The 26,474-nt window shown below is 41.5% G+C and overlaps 2 protein-coding genes across 10 annotated transcripts in view; one reads left to right on the forward strand and one right to left on the reverse strand.

The window, feature by feature from the left end:
- Window positions 1-14,559, reverse strand: part of ecpas (Ecm29 proteasome adaptor and scaffold) — a 34,636-nt gene extending 20,077 nt beyond the window's left edge. For 2 of the 3 annotated variants that reach the window (XM_028588345.1, XM_028588340.1), the window contains exons 1-31: window positions 14,474-14,559; window positions 13,557-13,687; window positions 13,134-13,250; window positions 12,633-12,751; window positions 12,255-12,404; window positions 11,965-12,142; window positions 11,550-11,689; window positions 11,167-11,245; window positions 10,961-11,080; window positions 10,739-10,824; window positions 10,563-10,638; window positions 10,421-10,470; window positions 10,255-10,321; window positions 9,996-10,118; window positions 9,444-9,547; window positions 9,081-9,204; window positions 8,893-8,973; window positions 8,548-8,755; window positions 7,919-8,010; window positions 7,570-7,704; window positions 7,292-7,463; window positions 6,876-7,048; window positions 6,618-6,719; window positions 6,163-6,286; window positions 2,021-2,166; window positions 1,485-1,539; window positions 1,201-1,315; window positions 1,002-1,070; window positions 743-860; window positions 456-623; window positions 229-308 (exon numbers count right to left, since the gene is read on the reverse strand). In XM_028588345.1, coding sequence (XP_028444146.1) covers window positions 229-308; window positions 456-623; window positions 743-860; window positions 1,002-1,070; window positions 1,201-1,315; window positions 1,485-1,539; window positions 2,021-2,166; window positions 6,163-6,286; window positions 6,618-6,719; window positions 6,876-7,048; window positions 7,292-7,463; window positions 7,570-7,704; window positions 7,919-8,010; window positions 8,548-8,755; window positions 8,893-8,973; window positions 9,081-9,204; window positions 9,444-9,547; window positions 9,996-10,118; window positions 10,255-10,321; window positions 10,421-10,470; window positions 10,563-10,638; window positions 10,739-10,824; window positions 10,961-11,080; window positions 11,167-11,245; window positions 11,550-11,689; window positions 11,965-12,142; window positions 12,255-12,404; window positions 12,633-12,751; window positions 13,134-13,250; window positions 13,557-13,687; window positions 14,474-14,495 — 3,524 coding nt within the window. In that variant the 5' untranslated portion in view covers window positions 14,496-14,559. Of the gene's footprint in view, window positions 1-228; window positions 309-455; window positions 624-742; window positions 861-1,001; window positions 1,071-1,200; window positions 1,316-1,484; window positions 1,540-2,020; window positions 2,167-6,162; window positions 6,287-6,617; window positions 6,720-6,875; window positions 7,049-7,291; window positions 7,464-7,569; window positions 7,705-7,918; window positions 8,011-8,547; window positions 8,756-8,892; window positions 8,974-9,080; window positions 9,205-9,443; window positions 9,548-9,995; window positions 10,119-10,254; window positions 10,322-10,420; window positions 10,471-10,562; window positions 10,639-10,738; window positions 10,825-10,960; window positions 11,081-11,166; window positions 11,246-11,549; window positions 11,690-11,964; window positions 12,143-12,254; window positions 12,405-12,632; window positions 12,752-13,133; window positions 13,251-13,556; window positions 13,688-13,926; window positions 14,104-14,473 lie in introns of those variants that run through there. The other variant, XM_028588354.1, reaches the window with a different exon arrangement.
- A 1,534-nt stretch (window positions 14,560-16,093) lies between these two features.
- kdm4c (lysine (K)-specific demethylase 4C) overlaps window positions 16,094-26,474 on the forward strand; it is a 31,500-nt gene continuing 21,119 nt past the window's right edge. For all 7 annotated transcript variants that reach the window (XM_028593778.1, XM_028593810.1, XM_028593788.1 and 4 more), the window contains exons 1-8: window positions 16,094-16,373; window positions 18,316-18,482; window positions 18,871-19,046; window positions 21,270-21,384; window positions 21,958-22,151; window positions 25,058-25,107; window positions 25,827-25,930; window positions 26,213-26,350. In XM_028593778.1, coding sequence (XP_028449579.1) covers window positions 18,339-18,482; window positions 18,871-19,046; window positions 21,270-21,384; window positions 21,958-22,151; window positions 25,058-25,107; window positions 25,827-25,930; window positions 26,213-26,350 — 921 coding nt within the window. In that variant the 5' untranslated portion in view covers window positions 16,094-16,373; window positions 18,316-18,338. The remainder of the gene's footprint in view (window positions 16,374-18,315; window positions 18,483-18,870; window positions 19,047-21,269; window positions 21,385-21,957; window positions 22,152-25,057; window positions 25,108-25,826; window positions 25,931-26,212; window positions 26,351-26,474) is intronic.

The following is a 26,474-nucleotide window of genomic DNA, read 5'->3' on the forward strand; positions in this document are numbered from 1 at the left end:
CAAATATAGTGTTGCCCATTTCAACCCACTCACTTTGCTTGAAAATATCAATAACAATGAAGTTGCATAGAAAAGAAAACCCAAGACGAGACAAGGGAAATGCATTACGGAGCATTTAGCCTCACACAATCAATTACCAGGCAAAATAAAATTGATAAAAGCAGATAATAGTAATAGTAGTCGTACTAATCTTGATTTTTAGGAGTTTGATGTTTAGTGTTATTGTACCTGGACTCGCGCACTCTCCAGGTGTTACTGGTCAAGTTGGAAAGAACATCCTGCAGGATCTCCTTAAGATACTTATCAACCTGAAACACATCAGAACAAACCAACATGCTCACATTACTTCTTATGATAATAGTCTTTTACATCTTTGTCTACATCGATTTGTTTGTACATGCATATAGTATGTACAGGTTTGTGCATGTGGATGTTGCACAGGACTAAACTCCTACCAGGGTCTTATCAGTGACCAATGCGTCCCAGATGCTGGTCATGGCCTGACGAATGCTCAGGTTAGGGTCAAACTGGTAGCGGTACAGGCGGGGCACAAGCTGGGGCAGAAATGGAGCCAGCTGCTCCCCGGCTTTGGCTGCGATCATGTGGAAACCAAAAGCTGCTCCCTGAAAGGAGAAGGGGTCGGGTGGAAGAAAGGGTGACACAACCCCAGATAGTTACGAAGAAGTGGCACATGTGGTGGATGGGAAAGATGATGAGGATGAGAATGACGCATGCACAATACCTTGCGGGAGTTCCACATGGCATGATGATTGGCTAGGTTCATGAACTTGTAGACGAGATCTGGTTGATTCAGGTCGCTGGCCAATGAGCAGAGCTCCTTATATGTGGTCAGGCCATGACTGCCAGGCGCCATCAATACAAGAGGGAGACAAAGGTCAATTTGTGGACACACAACCCACACAAGGAGAATTTTTAGCATTTCCATTTGGAAAGCAAAAAAAAAAAAAAAAAAGGTCCAACAGTGGTGACATATGACTTACCCATCAGGTGTTTTCCCCAAACCTTCTCCTTGGAACACCTCTGTATCTTCTGAAACTGTGTGTTTCACTCTGCAAAGATATATCCCAATATCTTCATGTACAAAAAAAACAACTTATTTCTACTCCCCTGAAGAAGGGACACTACAGCCTCTCGTGACTCTCTTTCATTCCTTCCTCCTTTACTAAACCATCCACTCACCTTTTGCCAGTCATGAGTGTTTCCACCAGGGTAGACACCAGTTCCTGCTGGTCATCCTCTCCTCCCATCTCATAGACGAGGCCCAGGCCTTTAGACGCCACATCCTGACTCAAGTCTAGATAAAAGAAGAAAACAAAAAGGATGGATAAAGAATTGGGAAGGACAGAGAGCAAAGAGTGATGGTTTGTTTTGCAATGTTGCACAGGTACATTTAAAAAGCACTAGCTGGTGTCAATAATGAACAGATCAATCCAACAGTCAGGTTAGACAAAGTCTTTTCTTACCATCAGGGTCTGAGAGAACAGAGATGAAGGCCACCTGAATCTCCTTCAAATGGGACTGTAGGAGTAAAGGCAAAATGATTTGTTCATTTATTACAAACACAAGGGATTTGACACAGTATGCACACCAAGTCTGAAGTGCGTCATTCTTTGCTACAAAACAAAACGTAGCCCTCAAGCACTGATGACTCTTCCCATGAGGAGAAAAAAAGGATTATGTATTTCCTAACAGACAACACCTTCTGTGACGAACGTGGAAAAAAATAAGGAAAAGTGTTCCAAAAACTATTTAATGATGGAGGACAGTTAATAGCCTAAATATAAGGTCATATTCATCTTTTAACATCTGACATTTTCAAAATGTAAATAGGAGGATTGGTGTGTGAAGCTCTTTACTCACTTACACACCAAAAACAAGGGAACGCACAATTTCACAAGGACTAAAACTCTTCTTAGCAGTTACTGTTAAATGATCACTCTCTTGGTTATCAGAGTTTATCTTTAGATTCAGGAGGTATATGGTTGTATAATACACCCACCATGATTTCCTTGTGTTGGCTGAGTTTCCTGACCAGGGAAAGCAGCCATATGCAGGCTGCCTGTCGGACATGGGGGTTCTGGCTGGGAATATACCTGGCCAGGACGGAATTGAGGACCCAAGGAACCACATCATTATTTTTCACATCTAACAGAAAAAGGAAGATAGTGGAAATGTTGTTAAGGGGCAAAAATGAATATTTAGATAAAATGTACATACCATCCATCCATCCATCCATCCATCCATCCATCCATCCATCTTCGTCCGCTTATCCGGTGTCGGGTCGCGGGGGGAGCAGCTCCAGCAGGGGACCCCAAACTTCCCTTTCCCGAGCAACATTAACCAGCTCCGACTGGGGATCGGCGTTCCCAGGCCAGGTTGGAGATATAATCCCTCCACCTAGTCCTGGGTCTTCCCGAGGCCTCCTCCCAGCTGGGCGTGCCTGGAACACCTCCCTAGGGGGCGCCCAGGGGCATCCTTACCAGATGCCCGAACCACCTCAACTGGCTCCTTTCGACGCAAAGGAGCAGCGGCTCTCTCCGAGCTCCTCACGGATGACTGAGCTTCTCACCCTATCTCTAAGGGAGACGCCAGCCACCCTCCTGAGGAAACCCATTTCGGCCGCTTGTACACTGGATCTCGTTCTTTCGGTCATGACCCAGCCTTCATGACCATAGGTGAGGGTAAGGCGAAAACTGACCGGTAGATCGAGAGCTTTGCCTTCTGGCTCAGCTCTCTTTTCGTCTGGGCAGTGCGATAGATTGAATGCAATACCGCACCCGCTGCGCCCGATTCTCCGACCAATCTCCCGCTCCATTGTCCCCTCACTCGCGAACAAAACCCCAAGGTACTTGAACTCCTTCACTTGGGGTAAGGACTCATTCCCTACCTGGAGAAGGCATTCCATCGGTTTCCTGCTGAGAACCATGGCCTCCGATTTAGAGGTGCTGATCCTCATCCCAACCGCTTGACACTCGGTTGCGAACCGATCCAGTGAGTGCTGAAGGTCGCAGGCCGATGATGCCATCAGGACCACATCATCTGCAAAGAGCAGCGATGAGATCCCCAGCCCACCAAACTGCAACCCCCCCACCCCGACTACGCCTCGATATCCTGTCCATAAATATTACAAACAGGATTGGTGACAAAGCGCAGCCCTGGCGGAGGCCAACCCTCACCTGAAACGAGTCCGACTTACTACCGAGAACCCGGACACAGCTCTCACTTTGGTCATACAGAGATTGGATGGCCCTGGTAGACCCCCTCACCCCATACTCCCGCAGCACCTCCCACAGTATCTCCCGGGGACCCGGTCATCACGCCTTCTCCAAATCCACAAAACACATGTAGACCGGTTGGGCATACTCCCAGGCTCCCTCCAGGATCCTTGCGAGAGTGAAGAGCTGGTCCGTTGTTCCACGACCAGGGACGGAATCCGCATTGTTCCTCCTCAACCCGAGGTTCGACTATCGGCGAACCCTCCTTTCCAGCACCTTGGAGTAGACTTTACCAGGGAGGCTGAGAAGTGTGATACCCCTATAATTGGCACACACCCTCTGGTCCCCTTTTAAAAAGAGGAACCACCACCCCAGTCTGCCACTCCTTTGGCACCGTCCCAGACTTCCACGCAATGTTGAAGAGGCGTGTCAACCAGGACAACCCCTCCACACCCAGAGCCTTGAGCATTTCTGGACGGATCTCATCAATCCCGGGGCTTTGCCACTGTGTAGTTGTTTGACTACATCAGTGACTTCCGCCTGGGAAATCGGCGACAATCCCCGTTATCCTCCAGCTCTGCCTCTAACATAGAGGGCGTATTAGTCGGATTCAGGAGTTCCTCAAAGTGCTCCCTCCACCGCCCTATTACCTCCTCAGTGGAGGTCAACAGTGTCCCATCCTTACTGTACACAGCTTGGATGGTTCCCCCCCTCCTGAGGTGGCGAACAGTTTTCCAGAAACACTTTGGTGCCGACCGAAAGTCCTTCTCCATGTCTTCTCCAAACTTCTCCCACACCCGCTGCTTTGCCTCTTTCACGGCAGAGGCTGCAGCCCTTCGACCCGCCGGTACCCTGCAACTGCCTCGGAGTCCTCCGAGATAACATATCCCGGAAGGACTCCTTCTTCAATCGGACGGCTTCCCTGACCACTGGTGTCCACCACGGTGTTCGTGGGTTACCGCCCCTTGAGGCACCTAAGATCCTAAGACCACAGCTCCTCGCCGCAGCTTCAGCAATGGAAACTTTGAACATTGTCCACTCGGGTTCAATGCCCCCAGCCTCCACAGGGATGCACGAAAAGCTCCGCCCGGAGGTGTGAGTTGAAAGTCTGTCGGACAGGGGCCTCCTCCAGACGTTCCCAATTTACCCGCACTACACGTTTGGGCTTACCAGGTCTGTCCAGAGTCTTCCCCACCCCTGACCCAACTCACCACCAGATGGTGATCGGTTGACAGCTCTGCCCCTCTCTTCACCCGAGTGTCCAAAACATACGGCCTCAGATCAGATGAAACAATTATGAAATCGATCATTGACCTTGGCCTAGGGTGCTCTGGTACCAGGTACACTTATGAGCATCCCTATGTTCGAACATGGTGTTCGTTATAGACAATCCATGACTAGCACAGAAGTCCAACAACAAACAACCACTCTGGTTTAGATCAGGAGGCCGTTCCTCCCAATCACGCCTCCAGGTGTCTCCATCATTGCCCCGTGTGCGTTGAAGTCCCCCAGCATAACAATGGAGTCCCCCACTGGAGCCCCATGCAGGACTCCAGTCAAGGTCTCAAGAAGGCCGAATACTCCGAACTCCTGTTTGGTGCATATGCACAAACAACAGTCAGAGTTTTCCCCACAACCCGCAGGCGAGGGAGGCGACCCTCTCGTCCACGGGGTAAACTCCAACACAGCGGCGCTCAGCCGGGGCTTGTGAGTATCCCCACACCCGCCCCGGCGCCTCACACCCTGGGCAACTCCGGAGAAGAAAAGAGTCCAACCCCTATCCAGGAGTATGGTTCCAGAACCGAGACTGTGCGTAGAGGTAAGCCCCACCAGATCTAACGGTGGCGCTCCACCTCCCGCACCAGTTCCGGCTCCTTCCCCCACAGAGAGGTGACGTTCCACGCCCCCAGAGCCAGCGTCTGCCGCCCGGGTCTGGTCCGTCGAGGCCCCTGACCTTCACTGCCACCCATGTGGCATCGCACCCGACCCCAACGGTTCCTCCCACAGGTGGTGGGCCCATGGGCTGGAGAGATGGGAGCCACGTAGCTTGTTCGGGCTGTGCCCGGCGGGCTCCGTGGCAAACCCGGCCACCAGGCGCTCGCCGGCGAGCCCGCCGTCTGGGCCTGGCTCAGACGGGGCCCCGGGCTTCCTCCGGGCAGGGTCACTCCATCTCTACCTTGCTTCTTCATTGGGGTTTTTGAACCATTCTTTGTCTGGCCCCTCACCTGAGACCACTTTGCCTTGGGAGACCCTACCAGGAGCACAAAGCTCCAGACAACACAGCCCTCAGGTTCACAGAGACACACAAACCTCTCCACCACGATAAGGTGATGGTTCACGGAGAAGAAAATGTACATACCATTCTATGTAAATATATGCTCAGGCCAACTTAATTGTTCACACATCAGATTACTAGCAATGCAGAGCTGCTAGACAGAAATGATAAAGGTCTTTCATCATTAAGCATTTCACTGTGACAACACTCATTATGCAAGAGACGGTCTGACAAATCTGACCCCTTAAAAAAAATTGCATGTGAACAATCAGCCTTAATATGTACTTGACAACCAAATCAACCTAATTTGTGTGAACATATCTTGAGAAATTACCTAATCCATTACTACTTATGATGCAGGTCAGTTTCACTCCAAAATATACAAACCTGTACAAAGAAGTACAAATCAAGTTTATATAGCCTAATATCACAGATTTCTAATCGTTTCAGCATACGTCGACCTTGATTTAAAAAAAAAAAAAAAAAAAAAAAAAAAAAAAAAACTAAAGCCAAACAAAAATGGAAGAAACCTCAGAAAGAACAACTGAGGAGGCATCCTTATCCCTGGAAAGACAGACATGCAATAGATGTTGTGTGTACAGAATAGACCAACATACTAAAATTCAACTACTACAACTGAAAAGGACTTACTGTGTGGAGGGGTGTATTGATCCTCGGTGCAGGTCCATGGGTCTCTGGCAGCTCCAGAGCTGGTGCCTATTGCAACACTGGTTATAGCCTCGCCAACTGCAAACTGTAGCTCCACCTGTTTGGCCTTAAGAAAGAAAAAGGGAAAAATGTGAGCGATGTTTCCACTAATGAGCCCCCTGAACAGCTTCGAAGGTGGACCATGTCAATGAATGTTAATTTGTGGGTGCAAAAATCCCCACTTCTGCCAATAATTGAAGGTTTGATACATCAGCTTGAGACCTCTTACCTAACAATGCAAAGATACTCCATTTGTGTTTTTCCTCAATCAGAAAACATTGTGCCTACTAACACCAACGTTCCCAAACAACCCGTTAGCTTTAACTGCTTTTGTTGTCGTCTTTGTAAAGCTCTGCATTGCTATTGTTAATAGTACTGCCAGTCAGTATATTTCATACCTCTACAGAGTCCATGAGACCCTGCAGCAGCTTCTTCTGGTGAGGGAAGTCTCCATCTCCCACAGGTAGGTAACCCAAGGTCTGGATTGATCGCTCCTTCATCTGGACAACGTACATTGACATTGACGGTCAGATATAAATGAGATAATTGAAATTAAGATAACATGAGTCACAGATCAGATGCATCATACATGCATATGTGTCCTCACTAAACAAAATATCACAGCAACGACTTCCTCTTGTGTAGTCGCTGGTTACCTTTGTGCTTTCCTTGCCAGAAGGGATGCGAGCCAGCAGGTTTTCCACGACTGAAAGTTTGGTGAAGCCCACCCCATCTGCAGGGATCAGCAGGGTGCCATTACGGCCTATTTCTCCCAGAGCTGTACACGCTGCTACAGCCAGAAGTGCAATACTGCTGTCTAGGAAGGAACCTGGATGGACGGACACACACACAATTATGAACCCATACTGAGTGGATGAACCTATTAAGACTGAATATAAAATAATTTGTTAGTTTAATGGCAAATTAAAAAAATATTTTCTTTACATCTCCTCACCACAATCTAGGCAAATACATTTTAACATCAATGTATAATGTATGTACTCTAACAGCTGCTATAGTCATTAAATGAAGCCTAAACTGCAGGAAATTGTTTAAAAAAATAATTACATACCAATTGTCTTGGTGGCCATGGCAACAAGTTCATCATCTCCTTGTGAGGTGATGCTCATTTGCTGCTCCATGTCGTGCGTAGAGTCCCCAGAGGTGACAGCTTTCTTTTTGCTCATATACCTTCCCACCATGTAACCGAGAGCCAAGATAGCACCATGCTGACTCTCAGGACTCTGTGGTTCAACAAAACCAATTAACATTTACACAAGATAAAAGCACACACTTTTAAAATATAAAAAATAAATGTTCAAATGCCCCCGAAGAGACAAAGTGGCATACATGGTTGTCTTTGGTGATTTTGAGCAAATTGTGCACGGCCGCCTGCAGCTCATTGCCAGTCATGGTGGAAACCACCACAGCATAGAGTTGGGCTGCGAGCTCCCGCATGTCCTCCTTATTTGTGTTCATCAGACTCTGGAGGTGAAAACATCTGTTGTTACAGCTGAATGCAGTGACAGTGGAGAAATGTGAATTCGGCTCATGGTTTTACAATATCACAGGGCAGCGAAGTGATTGGACTTATTGTTTAGTGGTGCTGATATTTGTCTCACTAGAGCACAATACATCTCAATGTAGAATTGCCTCCATCCTACATTTAAATAAACACATGGAGAAATGAAATACTCACTTTAATCCAGTCAATTTTATCAATAAATCTAGGAGCCAGTTTGTCTGGGCAGACAGACACCATCTCCAGTAGGCAGTACATAACTGTGATTCCTGTTGAGATAAATAATGAAAGTGCAATAAATAACACATGGAGAGTGTTTCTAACCATGATTATCTATCTATCTATCTATCTATCTATCTATCTATCTATCTATCTACTCTTGTGTTTCTTTTTTACAATACCACACCATACAGATGAATATATAAACAATATACCTAAATATATTACTTATAATAGGTTCAATAAACAACAAAACCAACGCTTTGTGTACCACTCCGTTGAACTTACTTAACTCATGACCCAATTCAGACTCAAGTGTGATTAATATAAGCTACTTGTAATACTTAAAATTCATCTTAACCCTTGCGTTGTCCTTCGGGTCACCGGGACCGTCCAGTTTATTTGACGTTTTGTATTATGTATCAATGCCAGGCCAATACAAAACGTCAAATAAAGTGGATGGGTCCCGGTGACCCGAAGGACAACACAAGGGTTAAATGTTCTATGAAACCCTTAATAACAACAGAAAACTGACTTGAACCCACAGTATAATGGCCCTAAAGAAAGAGCAGGTTAACATCACTCACCTCCCACAGCAGACAGCAGCTGCTGCAGCAGATCCATGTAGATATGAACAGGGTTTGCCTCAGAACCCTTTGACTGAGACTCAGAGGACAGCAGTGTGTGGACGTAGCGTCCGATGGCTGGTGCATCATCCTGCATGTCTGCCAGGCGTGTGGACATGGGTGTGACCCCGGCGCTGTGTGCTAAACACATCCTCAGGTAGAGCACGATCTAGGAAGACAGGAAAAAATTTGGTGTCTGCCGCAAAAAAACTCAACTTACGTCCCCAAAGATACAAACTGAATTTGCAAACCCATCCCATGTCACATTTTATGGCTGTCACAGGCTGATAACCAATTTATAGTCACCTCCCCAAACGCAGATGGGTTGAAAGGAATAGTGGAGGTTCCAACAATGTACTTAGCTGGCGTCTTGATCCTCTGAGCCGCCTAATAATGGCCAGATAAAACAACGATTCATTATTTCTTTTAGCAAAAATGGGTGTAACCTGGGTGTATTGTCTCAGAGAGAATGAAAAATAAGCACAGAGCCTCACCTTCTCCTGGACATAGGCCACCATGTCAGGAAAGGAGGGCATTGGCTTTGGTCCCTCCTTCTCCGATGCCTTGGTAGGAAAAGTTCTCAGCACCTTCTTGGCCTCCCCAGACACCTCCTCCCTCCTAAACACAGGAAAAAAAAAAAAGAGCTTGTTTAATCTTCTGCATCACTCAGTAAAGTAAACCATTAACATCCTCATTTTAGCGTTAACCATCTCCCATCTTACTTGTATCTTATTGTGTATATGATATAAAAAATTTTTTAAAAAGTGCTTTGATGACTTACTAAATTGCTGATAATGCATTCATGTTGCGATTACTTTTTCATTATGAGAAGTTTTTTTGTGTATTTTGGAACTTACGGGTCTCCAGCTGCCAGCAGCAGCAGGTACCTTGATGGCACATGATCAGGTCCAAACACTGTGCTGGCAAACTTCATGGCGACCTGGCGAACTTGCACCTCCGGCTGTCACAAAAAGAATAAACAAGAGTTCTTGATTTGCCTCATGCCTACTTACTAAAATAATCAACATTCCAATGCAATCCAATCCACCTTTATTTATAAAGCACTTTAAAAACAACACTGTTGACCAAAGTGCTTAATAAAACAATAAAAATGAATACAGCAATACAAAACTCAAAGTCAACCCTCAAACTGAGTTAAAAGCCAAAGAAAATAAATGAGTTTTAAGACGAGATTTAAAAACACCAAGAGACTCAGTCAATCTGATGTGTAAAGGCAGCTCGTTCCAGAGTCTCGGAGCTGCCACGGCAAACGCACGGTCACCTCTGGATTTACGTTTGGTCTTGGGGACGACCAGTAGTGCCTGGTCAGCCGACCGGAGCAAACGAGAGGGGGTGTAACATTAATGGTCTTCATAAACCAAATACCCATTTTGCCCATGTAGACTCACCTTTCCAATGTATGCAGCCACCAGGGCCTCCATTAGGTTCAGCAGTGCCCCCTGTAGGTTGGCATAAGCGCCGACCATCATAGACAAAGCTTCCTGAATGGCAAGACGGACATCAGCCTCCTCCTAAAGAACATAACAGAATTTTGGAAATATCAATTTCAGACACCATGTTTTCTTTTAATGTATGTATATATATATATATATATATATATATATATATATATTTTAATGTCAGATGTTTTAAAGATCTTTCACTTACCTTGCACATGGACTCAAAAAACTGCTGTACGAGTGCAATATCCTTAGTAAACAGCTGTGGCATGCGGCTAGAGGAGAGGATATAAAATATAGAATATTTTTAAATTCTAAAATGCCACACCAAGCTAGCAATGTTTAAGGAAAAAAGGGGCGTTTTTTCATTATACCTTGACAGCTTTCCAACAGCAGAGTAGGCAACACTTAGTAACTTTGGATCCTGCAAGAACAAATGTTTAGTAGGTATATATGAAATTAAACCATAAATGCAGACATTGCAGTTTAAATGTGTGTTGTCACTTGTAGTTTTACCTCCTTGTATTCATTGATGAGCTTGGTAAGACCATTAAGCAGCATTAGTCCCAAAGGTTTATTAGTGTCAGGACATCTAAAAAACACAACAAGCCCAAATATTATTCAAGTGCAAAAAACAGCCACACTTGAGAAATGTAACATGGGTGTATCTAGAAAAAGTACACTTTTCTTACACCATGCAGATGTGATGGACAAACTGCAAGGTGAGAGACAGAAGTTTGTTGTTGGTGTTGGCTCCAAACAGACCATCGTACACAACCTACAGAGGAAAGGAAAGGAATGATTGTACCACACACACTGGAGCATTTCCTTGAAAATGATTTAGCCTACCAACAGACTTACTTTGAAAATTGAGCATACACAAACGTACCCACAAGCATGGACAAAGAGCCTACCTGGATGTTAGCTGGAAAGCACTCTGCGGCTAGGCGTGACCGCAGAAGATGTGGCAGGATCTTTAGTTTGACTCTTGTGCTTACTGGTTCGTGTTTCAGCTCTTGCTTCACATTGCCTCCCTAATGCACATACAAAACAGTATTTTATACTTTTTTTTTTTTAAACTCACAGGTTAACTTGCAAAGTAAATGTTGAGTTTACAAACCTTTGTTTTAAGAGGAACATCCCCCAGATACACCTTATACATCTTGTTGATAATTAGAGGATTGTTCCAATCGATGATGCTGGAAGACAACGGAACAAAGACACAACCAATGATATGAATAAAAGTTTGTACTTTCAGCATTTCTTTCTGATTGATATCGATGCCAGCCTTTCAATCTTGTTAAACTTAATAGAAAAGGTTATTGGTAAAGAATCAATCATTTAAACAGTAATGGTTTTAGCTTGTGAATTTGAAGCACAACAGGTATACCTAATTATTTGATAATTTATTGTATCATTTACTAAGTTAGAAGAAAGATTACTGAGTACATGACGTGATGCTCTGTAAAGTGAACCAGAGATGATTAAAGGTCCTTCACCTACCTCTGTTTGCTCTTCAGCTCCAGATCAGCTGCAGTGGCCACACTGTGTCGGGTGTCGCTTGACGCCACCACCAGGTGCACCACTGTCTCCACCTCTGGGACTTGCTTTGCCTCCATGAACTTTACTATGCCCAGCTTACACTGTTGAAACCAAATACTCAATGAATGAATTACACTCATTATGCAGCCCTTAAAATACAGGGGTTCAGACGTAATCCAAACACATCTATTATCTGACTGCTTTTTGGAATCAGCTGTCTTTAGAACAATTTTAGAGATACATGTATTTTAAATTGAGTGAGGTTCCACATTTTGGGATACAGTCATGCTTTGTCAAGAAAGCATACAAAAACACATAACCTGCCCAAACTGCCAAAAATATAGCCACAACTCATCCTCCAGCTCCGTTATTGTACCTGCTCTAGCTGCTCAGCGCTCCACTGGGTTTCTCCAATCACCCTCTTGGCAGCATAGACACTCATCCCTGGGGGAGGCTGGGGGAGACCCTGGCCACCTGCAGCCACTGTCCCTTCTGCAGAACTTCCCTGGGAGGAGGAGGGAGCAGGGCGAGTCGGGGATTCATTCAGCACAAACCTAAAGGAGCCGGAAAGAGTACAAGTCAACATTGTTGTTTAAATGTTCAGGGTTAGGCAATTCTGAGACCCATACAACCTTACAATACCCAAAGCATACAGCATAAACTTACCCGTAAGGCATCAGTAAAACATCCAACATGAACTCCAGCAGCAGCTGCACGGTCTTTGGCCTCTCAGTTAAGTTAAAAGGAAAAACAATCTTGGAGGTGTCTGCAGGATACTTCATATGGTAAAGAGTAGGGATCAGCAGGTGCATCAGGCTAGGAGAAGAAAGAGCAAAGCAAAATTATAGTCTAACAAGGAATGGATAGGGTCAGCCCCATATAAAGAGGACTGAGGCAGTGTCTGTGTCTAACTTTATTCATGTGTCAATCAAGAACAAAACTCCAGTGTATCTAAAAAAAAAAATGGTTGTTTAAAGCTGGTATTATGATAACAGTAAATATGCTTGTGCATCCTAATGTGTGTGAGCGTATGTGTCCCCTCACCTGTCCTGCTGTGGCTGTGGCTTGCCTTCCATGGCAGTGAGAAGGGTGGGGGCCAGCTCGCACTGTTTTCCCACCTCCAGACGTGGGTAGCCCATTTTGATGTAGATGATGGTGAAATTCTACAAAATACATTGATTAAACAATCAAGTTGCACATCACTACTTAAAAACAAAATTAAAACCAAAAGGGGTTTCTGATTACTACTTAAATATTAAGATTCCAAATGCTGCACTGGCATACAATCTACATCAGTGACACCAAAATCTACAATTTGTATTATATGGTATTAAAACTTAAGGTGGTAAAATCCAAAGGCAGAAAAGCAAATACGTTATTAGTTTATGCAACTAGATAACTTTACCAGAAATCAATTACGCATTTTTTGCGCTATACTCTCAATATGGATTGCATGTACCTACAATTTTGATTGTTTGATTGTATTAGAAATGTATATTAAATGTCTGGCTTCATAGGAACTACATTGTAAAATTGTATTCTTACCGTCACAAAGGAGGCGGCTGCGGGATCTTGGTACTGTACCAGCAAAGTTTCTACTGGTAGCTGAATCTTAGGTCGGCTTTTTATCCTCTTGTTCAAGTGAACCAACAACTCCATTACCTAGCAGAGGACGCACAGAAAGTAATTTGGTTGTTTGATTAACAAATGCATAAATCAACACTTAAAAAAAAAAGATCCAAGTTCATTACAAGCATCTTTGCATCAGGAGTAAGTGAGTCTATGCTGTAGCTATATAAGTTTTATTGGTTTATCTTAAGTATTGGTTAAAAACAAAAGCCAATATTTGAGGGGAGGTTCTGATGGCATTAAACTACAATTTATTTTTATTTTTCAAGGTATAGCTAGTGCACAGACTCATGTGTACTTGGCATGTCTTTGGGCACAGATAAACAACACGCCTCTTACTTTCTTTCGTACACCCTCCTGAACGCTGGAGAGTTTGAGGAGCACAGGGGGTAGGAACTTGGAGATAATGTCCTGTAGCTGTTCATCTGTTTCTGCATGGCCCAGGCGTAGGAACACACGTTCCAGTTGATCTGTCAAAACACATTTAACACATTCATCAACTCTTATGTCTCATTGCCTGGTTGGTATTCGTCACACCCCAAGAATAAACACTCAACATGGGACCAGTTTAAAAGCAATACCTCTGCTACAATTAGCCTAATTTGGAAACAGCTTTCCATTCAAATTATCGTTAAAGCCCATTGGTTGCATGCAACCACATGCGAAATCGCACCTTCAAACAGAACAGAGAGAGTAAAATAACTCTTACACAAAACTAAAACGGTGAACTAAAAACAGACAGTCCCAGTTTGGCTGAAAAGCCCATCCTGTCAGCTGCTGAGTTGGTGCAACCATCACCCATCCCTGCCGTCGTTCTCTTAGCATGGTTCACCAACCAGCTAGCTACAACCACTGACAGACTATCAACGCGTTTCATTTCATTTTGACGCCACACCTCTGGCTTTACACACCCACTGACACTCTGCGCAATTAACCCTAAATGCTCTAAACAGTCAAGTTGTAAATCTACACCTTAAAGATTTGATTAATGAAAGTATATTAATAGCATACGGGACTGTTTCATTTTGACCATGACTGGGCAAACGGCCTCCTGACGTTAGCATTCTAGCTAGCAATATAGCTGAGTAGCTAACTATCGTTCCTGCATCAACTTTTAAATGACAGAAGCTTTATCGTGGCTTGAAAAACATCCCAGTCGTTAGAATGACGCTTGCCTGTCCTGATCTTAATTTTGACAGCCACGAATACAACATTTTAAGAGATATTAATCACCAATAACGCAGAGAGAAACTTACTGAGTTCATCCTGGGCAGCCATGTTTCCAGAAAGTCATTAGCGACCCACACAGTTGAATGAGTGTTACTGCACTCTCTAGTGCCACTCCTTCATCACCCGTACATCAATAGCACTAACATAAATCACAATTTTGATTTACAGGCATGCATGCTTATGGGCTTTATGACCACTAAAATAACACACCATCTTATGTTTCTTTATTATGTCATATCATTTTATATTATGCTGCTGTATTCTATTGTTTTCTGGTAAGTCTACTTAAACACATATTAACATGTACTGAAGAGTTGTAGGGCCACATGTGTAAAATGTATTTGAGTTCTGAGTTCAAGGTCAGAATTCTGAGATTTATTTCCCATACTTATAGATACTTTCATACTTTTTTCCATACTTATGGAAAAGAATTCTGACTTCAAACACAGAACTTAAATGTTTCTCAATCCTCTATCTTCTGTAGGCCTATATGTATATTGTTCATATAAATGTATTACGTTTACCATTATGCTTCTAATCTATACAGTATGCATTTCTTCCTAATCTTATTTTATCTTATCTTCAAAACACAATGTGTGATTGTAGCCTACTGTTTCTCCTGAATATAGGCTCCGTACAACCACACATCACATATCACAATAATGTAGGCTACACATGACCAGGATTAGTGAATGGCGTTTACCACTTCAATACATGCTTACAACACAGTCTGATCTTATTATCATATATGGGTACCACTTTCTGATAAGGCACCTTGAAAAAGTACAAGTTGTAACTTGACTTTATAAATGTTAATAAAACATGTGCTATACTTTAAGCTTTAGCCATTGATATGACCAACACTTGGGTTGTGAGGTTGTAAAAAAACGCCATCTGGTTATGTTAATAAGCCATTAATCAAGTGTTCTTAAAATAATTCAAGTTTGCAGTTGTAAATGTTAATTCGATTTTAATAAGTGGGTGTTCCAAAAAGTCAGAGATCAAACAGCCCATTGGAAGGGTCTTTCTAATGATCTTTTTTTCCAACTTTATAGAGAGATAAGTTGTTAACAATAACTGAGAGCAGGAATTGTCTTTTCCATAGATCTTTACATGAAACATTCTTAATAATTCTTTTTTTATTTGCACATTTAGATTTGCTAATATGGTATTTTGCCAAAAGTAAACAATTACATTTATTTTTTACTTAGTTATATCAAAATTGTTAAAAGAAATCTTAAAGTCAATGTGGTATTCCTGGTGAAAGAGAGGTAAGAAGACATAACAAGTGTCATAAAGAAAAATTAAGCACAAACAAGAGATATATTTCACAAACTGACAACCCAAAAGTTGATCTATAAAACATAGAAAGTTATTGGTATTATAAGTAATTAGTTACAACTTGTACCTTAATAGAAAGTGTTTTATTAGAGAATTTTCAGTTGTTTTCATGATGCTTTAAATAACATTATGTATAGTTTTTTTAATAGATGAAATGCATAATGAACTCCAAAATCAAGTTTAAGATTATTTGTCATTTCAACTCATAATTAAAATGTAGTAGAGTAAAATGTAGTAGAGAAAAAAAAAATATGTGTGAATATGTCTAATAACAGTTAAATGCTGGAGTTGCAGGTGCACTTTCCACCAACACTGGCTGCGTTCGAGTTCGTCGACCCTCATGCTCACTCGCAGATCTCAAAGTGCATGGATAGGTCGACCCACAACACGGTCTGTCCTTCATCACGGTCGTGCCTGTTAGCACGTTGACACAGTTGAGCTGAGCTAAAGTAGAGGCGGTCTGGAACGCGGCCTCTAATCTCAACGCAAGAATCAGCTGCAGCAGCAGAGCAGCTGCCATGTTAATCAGCTGGACGAACAAGGAAGGGGATACACAACAACACGGCTCTGTCTTTCTAAATCAAGGTAAAATACTATACACTTTTATGGAAACGACAAGTGAAATAACGGCGAAAAATGGTGCATGGTAGTTAGTTTTGAACCATCTTATCAGAAAGCGGTGTTCATTTTGTGACTCCTGTGAGATGTAACCAAGCTATTAACGGCTAAGGCTAACCGTTAGCGTTGATAGCCAAATAAGTTGGCAAACGCTCTTGCCAATGGGCATCTTGCACTGCGTGCTTTGTCATTGTTAGTCTGTGTTTTGCTAAACATGCATGATATCGACACATTATGTATACAGTATATAAATATCAGGCTAACTCATTTGTATCACACAAAATAACAGAGCGAAGTAGCTACGGGCCTATCTGCAGCCAGCCACCTTGCAAGGGGCATTTAAACCCCATTGACTTGTGCACTAAGAAGTTAGCTAATGTGGTAGCTTGGTTAGCTTAATAGCTAGCTATGCTTTCCTTCCCCAGCTGCTATTTCCAAGCGCTTTCGAGTCAGGTCCCATGAATGCATTATCAAGTCAAAGAGTGTCCAATGTGTCTAACATCTAAATATAAGTTGGCTAGTCAACTGAGCTAGCAGGCTAGTTGTTCAGCCATTACTTTGCATCATAACAAAACGTAGGCTAGTTGGCTAACGTTAGCTGGCTTGGCAGACAACAAAGCTCAGCCAAGCTACAGACGCTCATGCAGGATTAAGAGCGAAACCACAATTCAGCCGACGTTTAACGTTATTTGTCCCAGGGGTTTAACCGGTTTGATTTAATTAATAATAGGCCGAATATACCCGATTAAGGTTATACATCTTTTGAAATGATTGTTTTAATATTTGAACACAGAGTAAGGTTGTAAACACATTGTGCCTAAATACTATATCTGATTTCTTTTGTCAAAAACTTGTTCCAGCTTGTAATTGCTTGTTATGTAATCGGGTCGCACGCCATTATAATGTGGTCTGCAGTGAAGTATCTGTTAGCGTTATACAGAAATATAAGGTTGAAAATCACAATAGCATCACTCGGGGCAGTGTGATCCTTTGTCTGAATGCATAGTAAAGTCAAGAGTTGGGAGTGGGATGGGTGGATGGGACAAAAATCTGAAAAGGGTTGTTGGCATCAGAAAGGATCAAAGGACCAAATCGACATTTGTTGAATCTCTACCTCCATCTAGTGGTGAACCTGTCACCGTCACACAAACAAACTGCCTTCTAGACAATACCTGTAATCTGTCTAATGTTGTACATTTTGTACTAAGGTATTAGACAAGAAAAAATTAAAGATATACACTTCCCTGTAAATTAACACTTACACTTGTTTTAAATTATATAAAATAATACTATGATTCAATGCATCAATCAATCACTGCAACAGGTGCAAATGTAAGGTGAAATAGCTGATTAAAAAGTAGTTAGAAAATGCTGCACTTGTGCCTCAGTGTGAAATGGTACTGACCTAATATTTTGTTATTAACTTGGCTTTAATTTGGCTATAAATCCACTCAACAACCAAAAAGAATTGGCAACTACCAAAAACATTCCGATCTATATAAGTAATTAAACAATGTAGAAAAATCAAAATAAGAAAATGGATAATATGACAACATTATGTTAATAAGAACATCAGATTAATCATCAAGTTTACAATACATAGACAATTTAAACAAACAAAAATTTATTACTTTTGAGATGTATTTCCACCTGGACAGTTACAATATCTATGACGGTATATACTTCTATTCAAATTAGATTTAGCAGATTCTGTCATTTGCTTGTTAGGTTTTACATTTAGTTTTTCAGAATAGACTACAGTATGTTTCTCCCCTCATAGCTAACAAAGTAATAAATATATTTTTACCTTAGCCAATTTCTGTCACCATTACAATTTTTAAAAGCCAATTATAAAATATAAGTTGATGTTGGAGCACATTTTTAGTTGTTTCTTTTTTTCTTTTTCCAGGTTATATCTGGTGAGGCGGCAGGATGGCGGGAGCAGAGGTGTACACCCCTGCAAACCCCACCTGCAAAATTATGACCTTCAGGCCCACCATGGAGGAGTTCAAGGACTTCAACCAGTACCTGGTGTATATGGAGTCTCAAGGTGCACACCGCGCAGGCCTGGCTAAGGTACGCAATGTTTTCAATCTTGACTCGGGACAAAGATTCTGTCAGTGATGGACTTCATTATGTCCACTAGGTTAGTGTGTTAGTTTCCTCTCTTGTGAGCATTCCGTTGGATGGCAGTTGCAGAAGCTGATTATTCATAATTTTGTACTGAAGGAAGTTTTAGTCAGTCAAAAAAATTAAAAAAGAGACCTAGAGAAGAAATTAAAGACATACAGTGTGACCTATTTAAATACATGAGTAGTTGGCTAGTGGCCCTTTTGGACACATTGGGTTAACTACTGCTGATTCTAAATGATAAAATGCTGATCAGAGTGAACTATTTGTACTAGGAACTCTATTCCTGTTTGGTTTTCAACAGCAATCCTTCCCTCTTCTCTTTGTCCCTCAGGTGATTCCTCCTAAAGGCTGGAAGCCCCGTCGTACCTATGACGACATAGATGATCTAATGATTGATGCTCCCATCCAGCAGATGATGGCTGGCCAATCAGGGCTCTTCACTCAATACAACATCCAGAAGAAGCCTCTTAGCGTGCAGGAGTTCAGGCGATTAGCCAACAGTGACATGTGAGTATTAGAGTTAATTCAATGTTTTCAGTGCCTTAATGATTATATTAGGTGGGAGGGAAAGTGCTTACATTCTAGGGTTGCCCCCTAAAAGTCCAATATTCAAATCAGCGGTCAGTGACCCCTCAGTCAACTGAGATTCTTCAAGTTGAGCAGTTGTTTTTTGTTTGGTTTTGTCAGTCGGAGCGAGCGCTCCATGCGTTCACGCTGCTCTCCGGGTTAAAATCATTCCACTACATTAAGTCATTCCGTCTGCTTGGTGAAAATGTCAGCGGCGGGTACAGGCAGCTGCGGAACTGGTCCCAGGGTCTGAGTGAGACAGAGGCAGCTGCCCAGAGGAAGAGAGGCTTTGCCAAGTCAGGCTCTGAGATAATGTTATCTTCTGCCTTGTGCCTAGAAGTGGGAATTTACAGCTCACAGCAACTTAATACGATATAGTCTCGGTTTTGTTTGATCTCAAATGTTGATAGTGTCGTGTAAGCTGTTTAATTTAGTTGCCTCTTAGCAAATTGCTCTCAGTGAATTTAAGTTGGGCTATTATTGTGAAGGGTAAAAACGGAAGAAGTAAAGCTGTAGCATTATGTGCTGCTGTTGTCATTTTGGAGTTAATAAAAGTGTGGGCCGTCTTGGTTCATGCTGGTTCAAATTAAATAGTTGAATATTCGTGTTGAACAGCCATATCCGATTTGACTGACAAAACCTGAGTTGGGTACAGCCCTATAACATTCACATAGACATTACATTCTGGTGCTGCCAGAGTAATACCTTATTTTTGTCCACAGGGTATGTGACTGATATATTACACAATTTACTATGTTGAACAAATATATTCTTAGAATACAGACTAACCTCTAAAAGATGATTGGTAACCTGGCAAACTGGCTATTAGAAATAGAGAGATACTTACCAACAGTATCAATATATGAGTGTATTTTTGATTCATGATCCTGGATAGTCTGTTTCCGACATCCTACAGCCGACCGCCTATAAAATGAAAGTCAAGAAATAAATATGTACATTATATCTAGAGAGTTGAATTGCGGGTGTTGCTGACCTATTTGCCCTAAATGAAGAGAAAGAAGAAAAAAACTAGCTATACATAAATATTAGGGCTGTCAAAATGAACGCGTTAATTTTTTAATATTTAACTCGTTAAAAAAAATTAACGTAATACGTCTCCATAACAGCAGGCGGCGCTACTCTGTATTGTTGCCCAAGTAATGAAAACCGGCAGCTGATTGGACGAACGCGCCACATGGGTTTGTTTTCTCCGGATATTGAGAGCCAGACTGTCATGGCGGCCGTTCAGAATACGATCTCATATTGTACTAAAATGGTTCACTGAAACATGTTTCTGAAAACATTTTAAGCGAGAAATAGGCCGTGCAGTTGCTGAATCTGTCTTCATTTCAGCTCAACAAAGGTCAGTTTAGAAGATTTTTGTCAGATTTTGAGAGACTCTAGTCACCTCATCCTGCTCGCCATTTCCGGGTGAGTCCCGACTGCCCTGCTGGCGACTGAACATAGGCTCGTTGGAGATGAACTGCGCCTCGCCTGTAAAGTAGACGAGAGCAGGCGACAGCAGCCGGGGGCGGTGACAAAAATCTGCTCTCAAGTCGGACAGTTTCTAGCCGTTTCCAGCAGCCTTCAGCAGGACTAAATAAGCCAAATTGTTGCTGCTGTTGTTCTGAAAGATATTAAACATTCTGAACTTAGCAGAACCTTTCCTTGTTTGTTTTTTTCTTCATATTTGCAAAGTTAAGTGATTTAGCATTTAAATATCCATTATTATAAGCTTCAGTCTCAATTTAAAAAAAGCGATTAATCGCGATTAATTACAGCAAATTGTGTAATTAATTAGTTAATTTTTTTAATCGATTGACTATATACTATAGATATATATATATATATATATATATATATATATATATATATATATATCTCTTATTGCTAAAGTTAAATAAACTAATGAAAAAAAGAAAGCAAGAAATTGGTAAAAGGAAATGAATAGCAGTTAAAACCATGGTTAATTTAATTTCCAGAGCTACAGTTTTCTTAATTCCACATTTGATTGTAGATGGAGTAGCATGAGTGGTTTAAAAGTGCTAGGGCGATGTTGCTAAAGAAGGTTATAAAGTTTTTCTGGTATGTGCTAAGGTTTTTAGTGTAAGGTTACAGATGGCTATTTCACTGTACCAAATGTAATGTGATTCTTTTCCACAGGTACTGTACACCTCGCTACTTGAACTATGAAGATCTTGAGAGGAAATATTGGAAGAACCTCACTTTTGTCTCCCCCATATATGGTGCGGATGTTAGTGGCAGCCTCTATGATGAGGTAGGTGACTTTTCTTTCTCTTTTTGTTTCTTTTTCTCTGTTTGTATTCCCGTACATGTGTTCATTTTTGTCACCTGTTATTCAATCTCCGTCTGATCCCAGGTTCAGTGTTTTCTTAATGGGTTCTGCCATTAGAAGTAATAGTGAAAATCACTTTGGTGGAGTTTTAGATTAACTTATTTGACCCGACTCTTGCAATGTGGCTTTAGGTTGGGTTTTGCAATGAAAATAAAAACATACATGAAATGTATCACTTGTTCTTTGCCCCCAACCCTAACATGAGTCATTTTAGGATAACAAATCCAATGTGGGCACACAAAAATAAATGGACAGCAACATATTGACTACTTCTTCATCCCCAGCTTGAATAAAATGGGCTACTGAAGATTAAATCCAGTTTTCTACCCCAAGCAGCACTTTAAAGGCATGGGACAGTTGACAAATGCCTCATTGAGTTAAATTATACTTTATGTAGCTGATACTGATAGATTTAAAAAGACCCTTGTCAACTTGCATTACCAGTTGTTACCTGCAAGATTGACTTTTGATAGCCTGTTGTTTCTAATCTCCTAGGATGTGGAGGAGTGGAACATTGGCCACCTGAACTCTATCTTGGATGTTATCGAGGAGGACTGTGGTGTATCTATCCAGGGAGTTAACACTCCATATCTATACTTTGGCATGTGGAAGACCACCTTCTCCTGGCACACTGAAGATATGGACCTGTACAGCATCAACTACCTCCACTTTGGAGAGCCCAAATCCTGGTTAGTGTGTGGGACAGGGATTTAGGTGCAGGGGGTAAACACAAAGAAGCAACATAATGTAGATCCACAATACCACAAAATACAGCCTAAACAATTATCATATAACCTCTGTGTTATTAGCACTAGCTGTACCATTAATGCTTTACTTTTATGTAACATCCACTTTCTTTTCTGTGGGTACCGATGATGCTTGTTGCTATGCATACCCTTCATTGCTATAACCACTAAAAGTTAACTACAGTTAACTGGACTTATTGGAGGTCCTATCTGTGTGGCATTTTTCTTCTTCCCTTCCCTTGTGTTAAAAATGGAAGTAAGCCTTACTGCTTTTTTTTGGCTTTCATGACGGAGCTATCATGTCAAATGGCAACAGTCAAATCAAAACATTAAACATTGCTTGTTTAGTAAAGACGTGTGCACAGGCAGCTAGAATGATAAGAGTATTTAGCCCACCATTAGCCACCTCAGTATTTCTGTATGTGGTGCATACTTGTGTACAACATTCCCATTTAAGGATCTGTTAATTTTATTTATATGGTGTCTCTTGTAAAGACTGTGGCTTATTCTGATCCTGTTAATTGTTTGGTGCGACATGTTAAGGAGTATACAGTATAGTATGTGTGGAAAAGATTCGCAGATGGAGATTCATGTCCTTTTCATAATGCATGTCTATTTTGCATCAAGGCTGCAAAGTCCATTGTTATCACTCTCCATTCAGATCTGTCATTATAAAAGTGGATTTAAATGGTGAATTACATTATACTGTCATATAGATCTCATTCAATTAACCCAGCCATTCTGTTGCATACGGCCCTAGGGGTTTGTTCCCTTAGTGCTTGTTTGCACACTGATGAGGTGGTTACCTGCATAAGTGACTATACTTTCGAGACTCCAAATACTAGAGAGAATAGAAAAGGTACAACATATGCAGCAGTAGGGACATCCAGGGAGAGAGTGTGTGGAGCTTTGTTATTCTCTAAGGGTGTAAGCATATGGTTGGATTTCTTGTCTGTACAGTGGAGCAGGGGAAATTGAATATGCAACCAGTCAACCATATACTATACATTGTTTCTGTAAATTAACCTCAAACACTATAACACTGATTACCACTGTAAACTAAGCGCTTACTAGGAGTTGTACAGTAGTTTTTCTACTACTACTACTACTACTATCGGTTGCACGCTCTCAATCTCTTCATGTCTGCAAATAACAACTTGATGCTGTGTACACTGATGGTATTTGATTTCATGTATTTATATGACTGGTGGAGGGGGTGTGTTGGCGGGATGAATAGTATGTTGCCACATTCGGGGACGAGGTATCCCAGGGAACGTCGCACCCTTATTTTTTTTATTTTGGGCCGTCTTAAGGACAATTTACTGGATTTTTTCTGGAAAAAGGAATAGAAGTTCTGTTGTAATTTATTTTATAGACTGGGACCATCATCAATTTGTAGTGTAATAAGTATACAGTGATTGCACACATAATTTACTAACTAAGAAAAGTGGATTTAGTGTTAAGTTACTCTTTAAGCAAGACATGGTAAGAACAGTGAAGATGAGATTGAAAAGAAAAGCCCAGATGGTAGATTTTGAGGTTTAGATATATTTCCGTACTTTAAGTTTTAATAGAACAATACTGTATTGACCAGGGTACATATTGCACAGGTCTAATTTTCAAAGTGCTTGCATTATTTAATAGAAGAGGAGCTGGGTTTTAAGGAGGTTCAGGTTAAAATAATAAAGTGAAAGAAGAGGTGAAGAATGCAGGTAGATCAAAATTGAGTTTGATTTTTATTTCTTTGTCAGCTTGGCTTGCTCCATTTCTCTCTCCCTCTTGCCCTGGAGGGAGTTCTGCTCATTAGAGCAGTGAGCCCTGTAACCCACAGGGATCAGTGTCACAGCCAGACACACACACACACACACACACACACACACACACACACACACACACACACACACACACACACACACACACACACACACACACACACACACACACACACACACACACACACACACACACACACACACACACACACACACACACACACACACACACACACAGAGGTGTACACTCTTTCAACTTGCTGCTATTTTGACATATTTTCCCTGTAGGGGAGAGGCTTAAAGATGCACCTCTCTCACCTCTTCTCAATCCCCTATCCCCTCCAACTCCCCATGTCACCTCCACCTGAGTTTGCCTCTCCTCATCCTGTCGCTCCCTGCTCTGTTAAGCTGACAGGTGATATGATGATAGAAATGCCACAGACCTGAAGGCGGATGGTGCTAAGTCAATTGGAATGGCTAGTCAAACCTTAAGGGAATTCTGTCACACTCCCTAGGTTTCTCACCAGGATTTTTGGGAATAGTTTAAATTCAGATTGCGTAGAAAATTAAGAAAAAAACATTGTTAAAGATTGTGTCAGCAGTGTGGCAAAAAAAATGCAGAGTAAGGTCAAAATAAGATCCACTCTTAATTCAAATGCAATCAGAGATGAAAATAGGCTCCATATTCTGGATGCAGTGTTACAGAGACCAAGACCAAATACATTAAATGTCCTAGAAGAAAAAGCAAATTGCAGGTTATTAGAGGGTTTCTACGGTTCATTTGAATATATATTTACGATAAGGGATAACAACATTTCTGTGTGTTATCATTTTGATTTGTTACAAATGGTACACTGCTGGAAAAAGGTTCATCAGCCTACTTTCAATTATTTAATTATCCACCACTTGATGGCAGTCTTGAAATTGTAAAGGCTTCGCTTGAAAACTTGTCTGCAACTGTCGGTGTATGCTACAGTGTGTATACAGTATAGGCATAATGACCAGTACAGGCTCAGAATTTCACATACACAGTCGAAAATAATTGTCTGCTTCATATCTGTCTGTTTTCACTAACAGGTATGCAATCCCCCCTGAGCATGGGAAGAGACTTGAGCGTCTGGCTACAGGTAAAAAAAAAGAAATTCTTCTTCTCTTTGTATTCTCCATATAAATGGGGGAGGTAATTAAATAACGACTGCAGCATACAGAAGCAGGTCTGCATTTAACAACAAAGTACAGCACATAAATTAATAAACTCTGCAATGAGAGGGCACATGAGGTAATTGCAAAGCTACAGATACAGCATGCTAATGAGCTCTGGTGACAAACGTGCAAAAACTGCTACTAGTAGAGATGCAAATAGACAAAGATGCTAAATGTATTGACAAACCACTTTAGAAAAATCCATACTATAAGGCATCAGTAGATTCAATGAACTGTAATGCATATGATAACGTTTATAACTAAATAAGGGTTAGTGTTTTTAGTGTAATGTAGAATTGTATTTGCCAAGTTGTTAGAGACAGCCATCCAGTTAACAAAGGTAAAATGATGAGGCAGTAATCTGCAACTAAGCTTCTTAAAAAAAAAAAAAGAATTTACTATAAATTGTTTGTCATTTATCAGGTAAAAATACAAAACTTCTTGGTTACATATTCTCAAATGAATCATGGGGGGAAAAAAGAATCACTGTAGTCTGTAAAGGTTGAAAATGTTATAGCAGAAAATCCACCACTTGCATAGCTTTTTTTAGTCAGGCTTTTTATTCATTATGGTTATTTATTTATTTTGGCTGGCTTTCACTCTACGTTAATGGTATGTGTGTTTATGTGCATATTTTTGTCAGGTTTCTTTCCTAACAGCTTCAAGGGGTGTGAGGCTTTTCTTCGTCACAAGATGACTCTAATCTCCCCTTCCATACTGAAGAAGTATGGCATCCCCTTTGATAAGGTAGGCTCTCAGCCCCTTCTAAAAAATTCTGTCAGGCCGCTTCTTCTTTATACTTTATACTCCCTTTATTTATCAACTCTCTGGAAACAGCTTTTTTTACAGTAAAATCAGCAGTGCTCATTTTGACTGATTGCATTAATCTAAAGTGGTTTATTTGAATGATTTTGTTATTTTCCTTGCCAATTTTTGAAAAACAAAAGGACAGTTCATTGTTTTCTCATCTCTTCTTATAAACCAATCTCTCGCCTTATGTCTTTCTCCCTCCCTATCGTAAATTGCCAGATTACCCAGGAAGCTGGAGAGTTCATGATTACTTTCCCTTATGGCTACCATGCTGGCTTCAATCATGGCTTCAACTGTGCGGAGTCCACCAACTTTGCCACTGTGCGCTGGATAGACTATGGCAAAGTAGCCACACAGGTAACAACCAGTTGAGAATCTTGCTTAAAACTGTGCACCACTTCATTTTTTTGGAAAGTCTAACAAAGAAATGTCTCAGATTTGATTCCAGTTAATTTTATGGTAAAAAGTCATGACCATACAG

This window comes from Perca flavescens, chromosome 2 (genome assembly GCF_004354835.1).
Source record: "Perca flavescens isolate YP-PL-M2 chromosome 2, PFLA_1.0, whole genome shotgun sequence".
Taxonomy (NCBI): domain Eukaryota; kingdom Metazoa; phylum Chordata; class Actinopteri; order Perciformes; family Percidae; genus Perca; species Perca flavescens.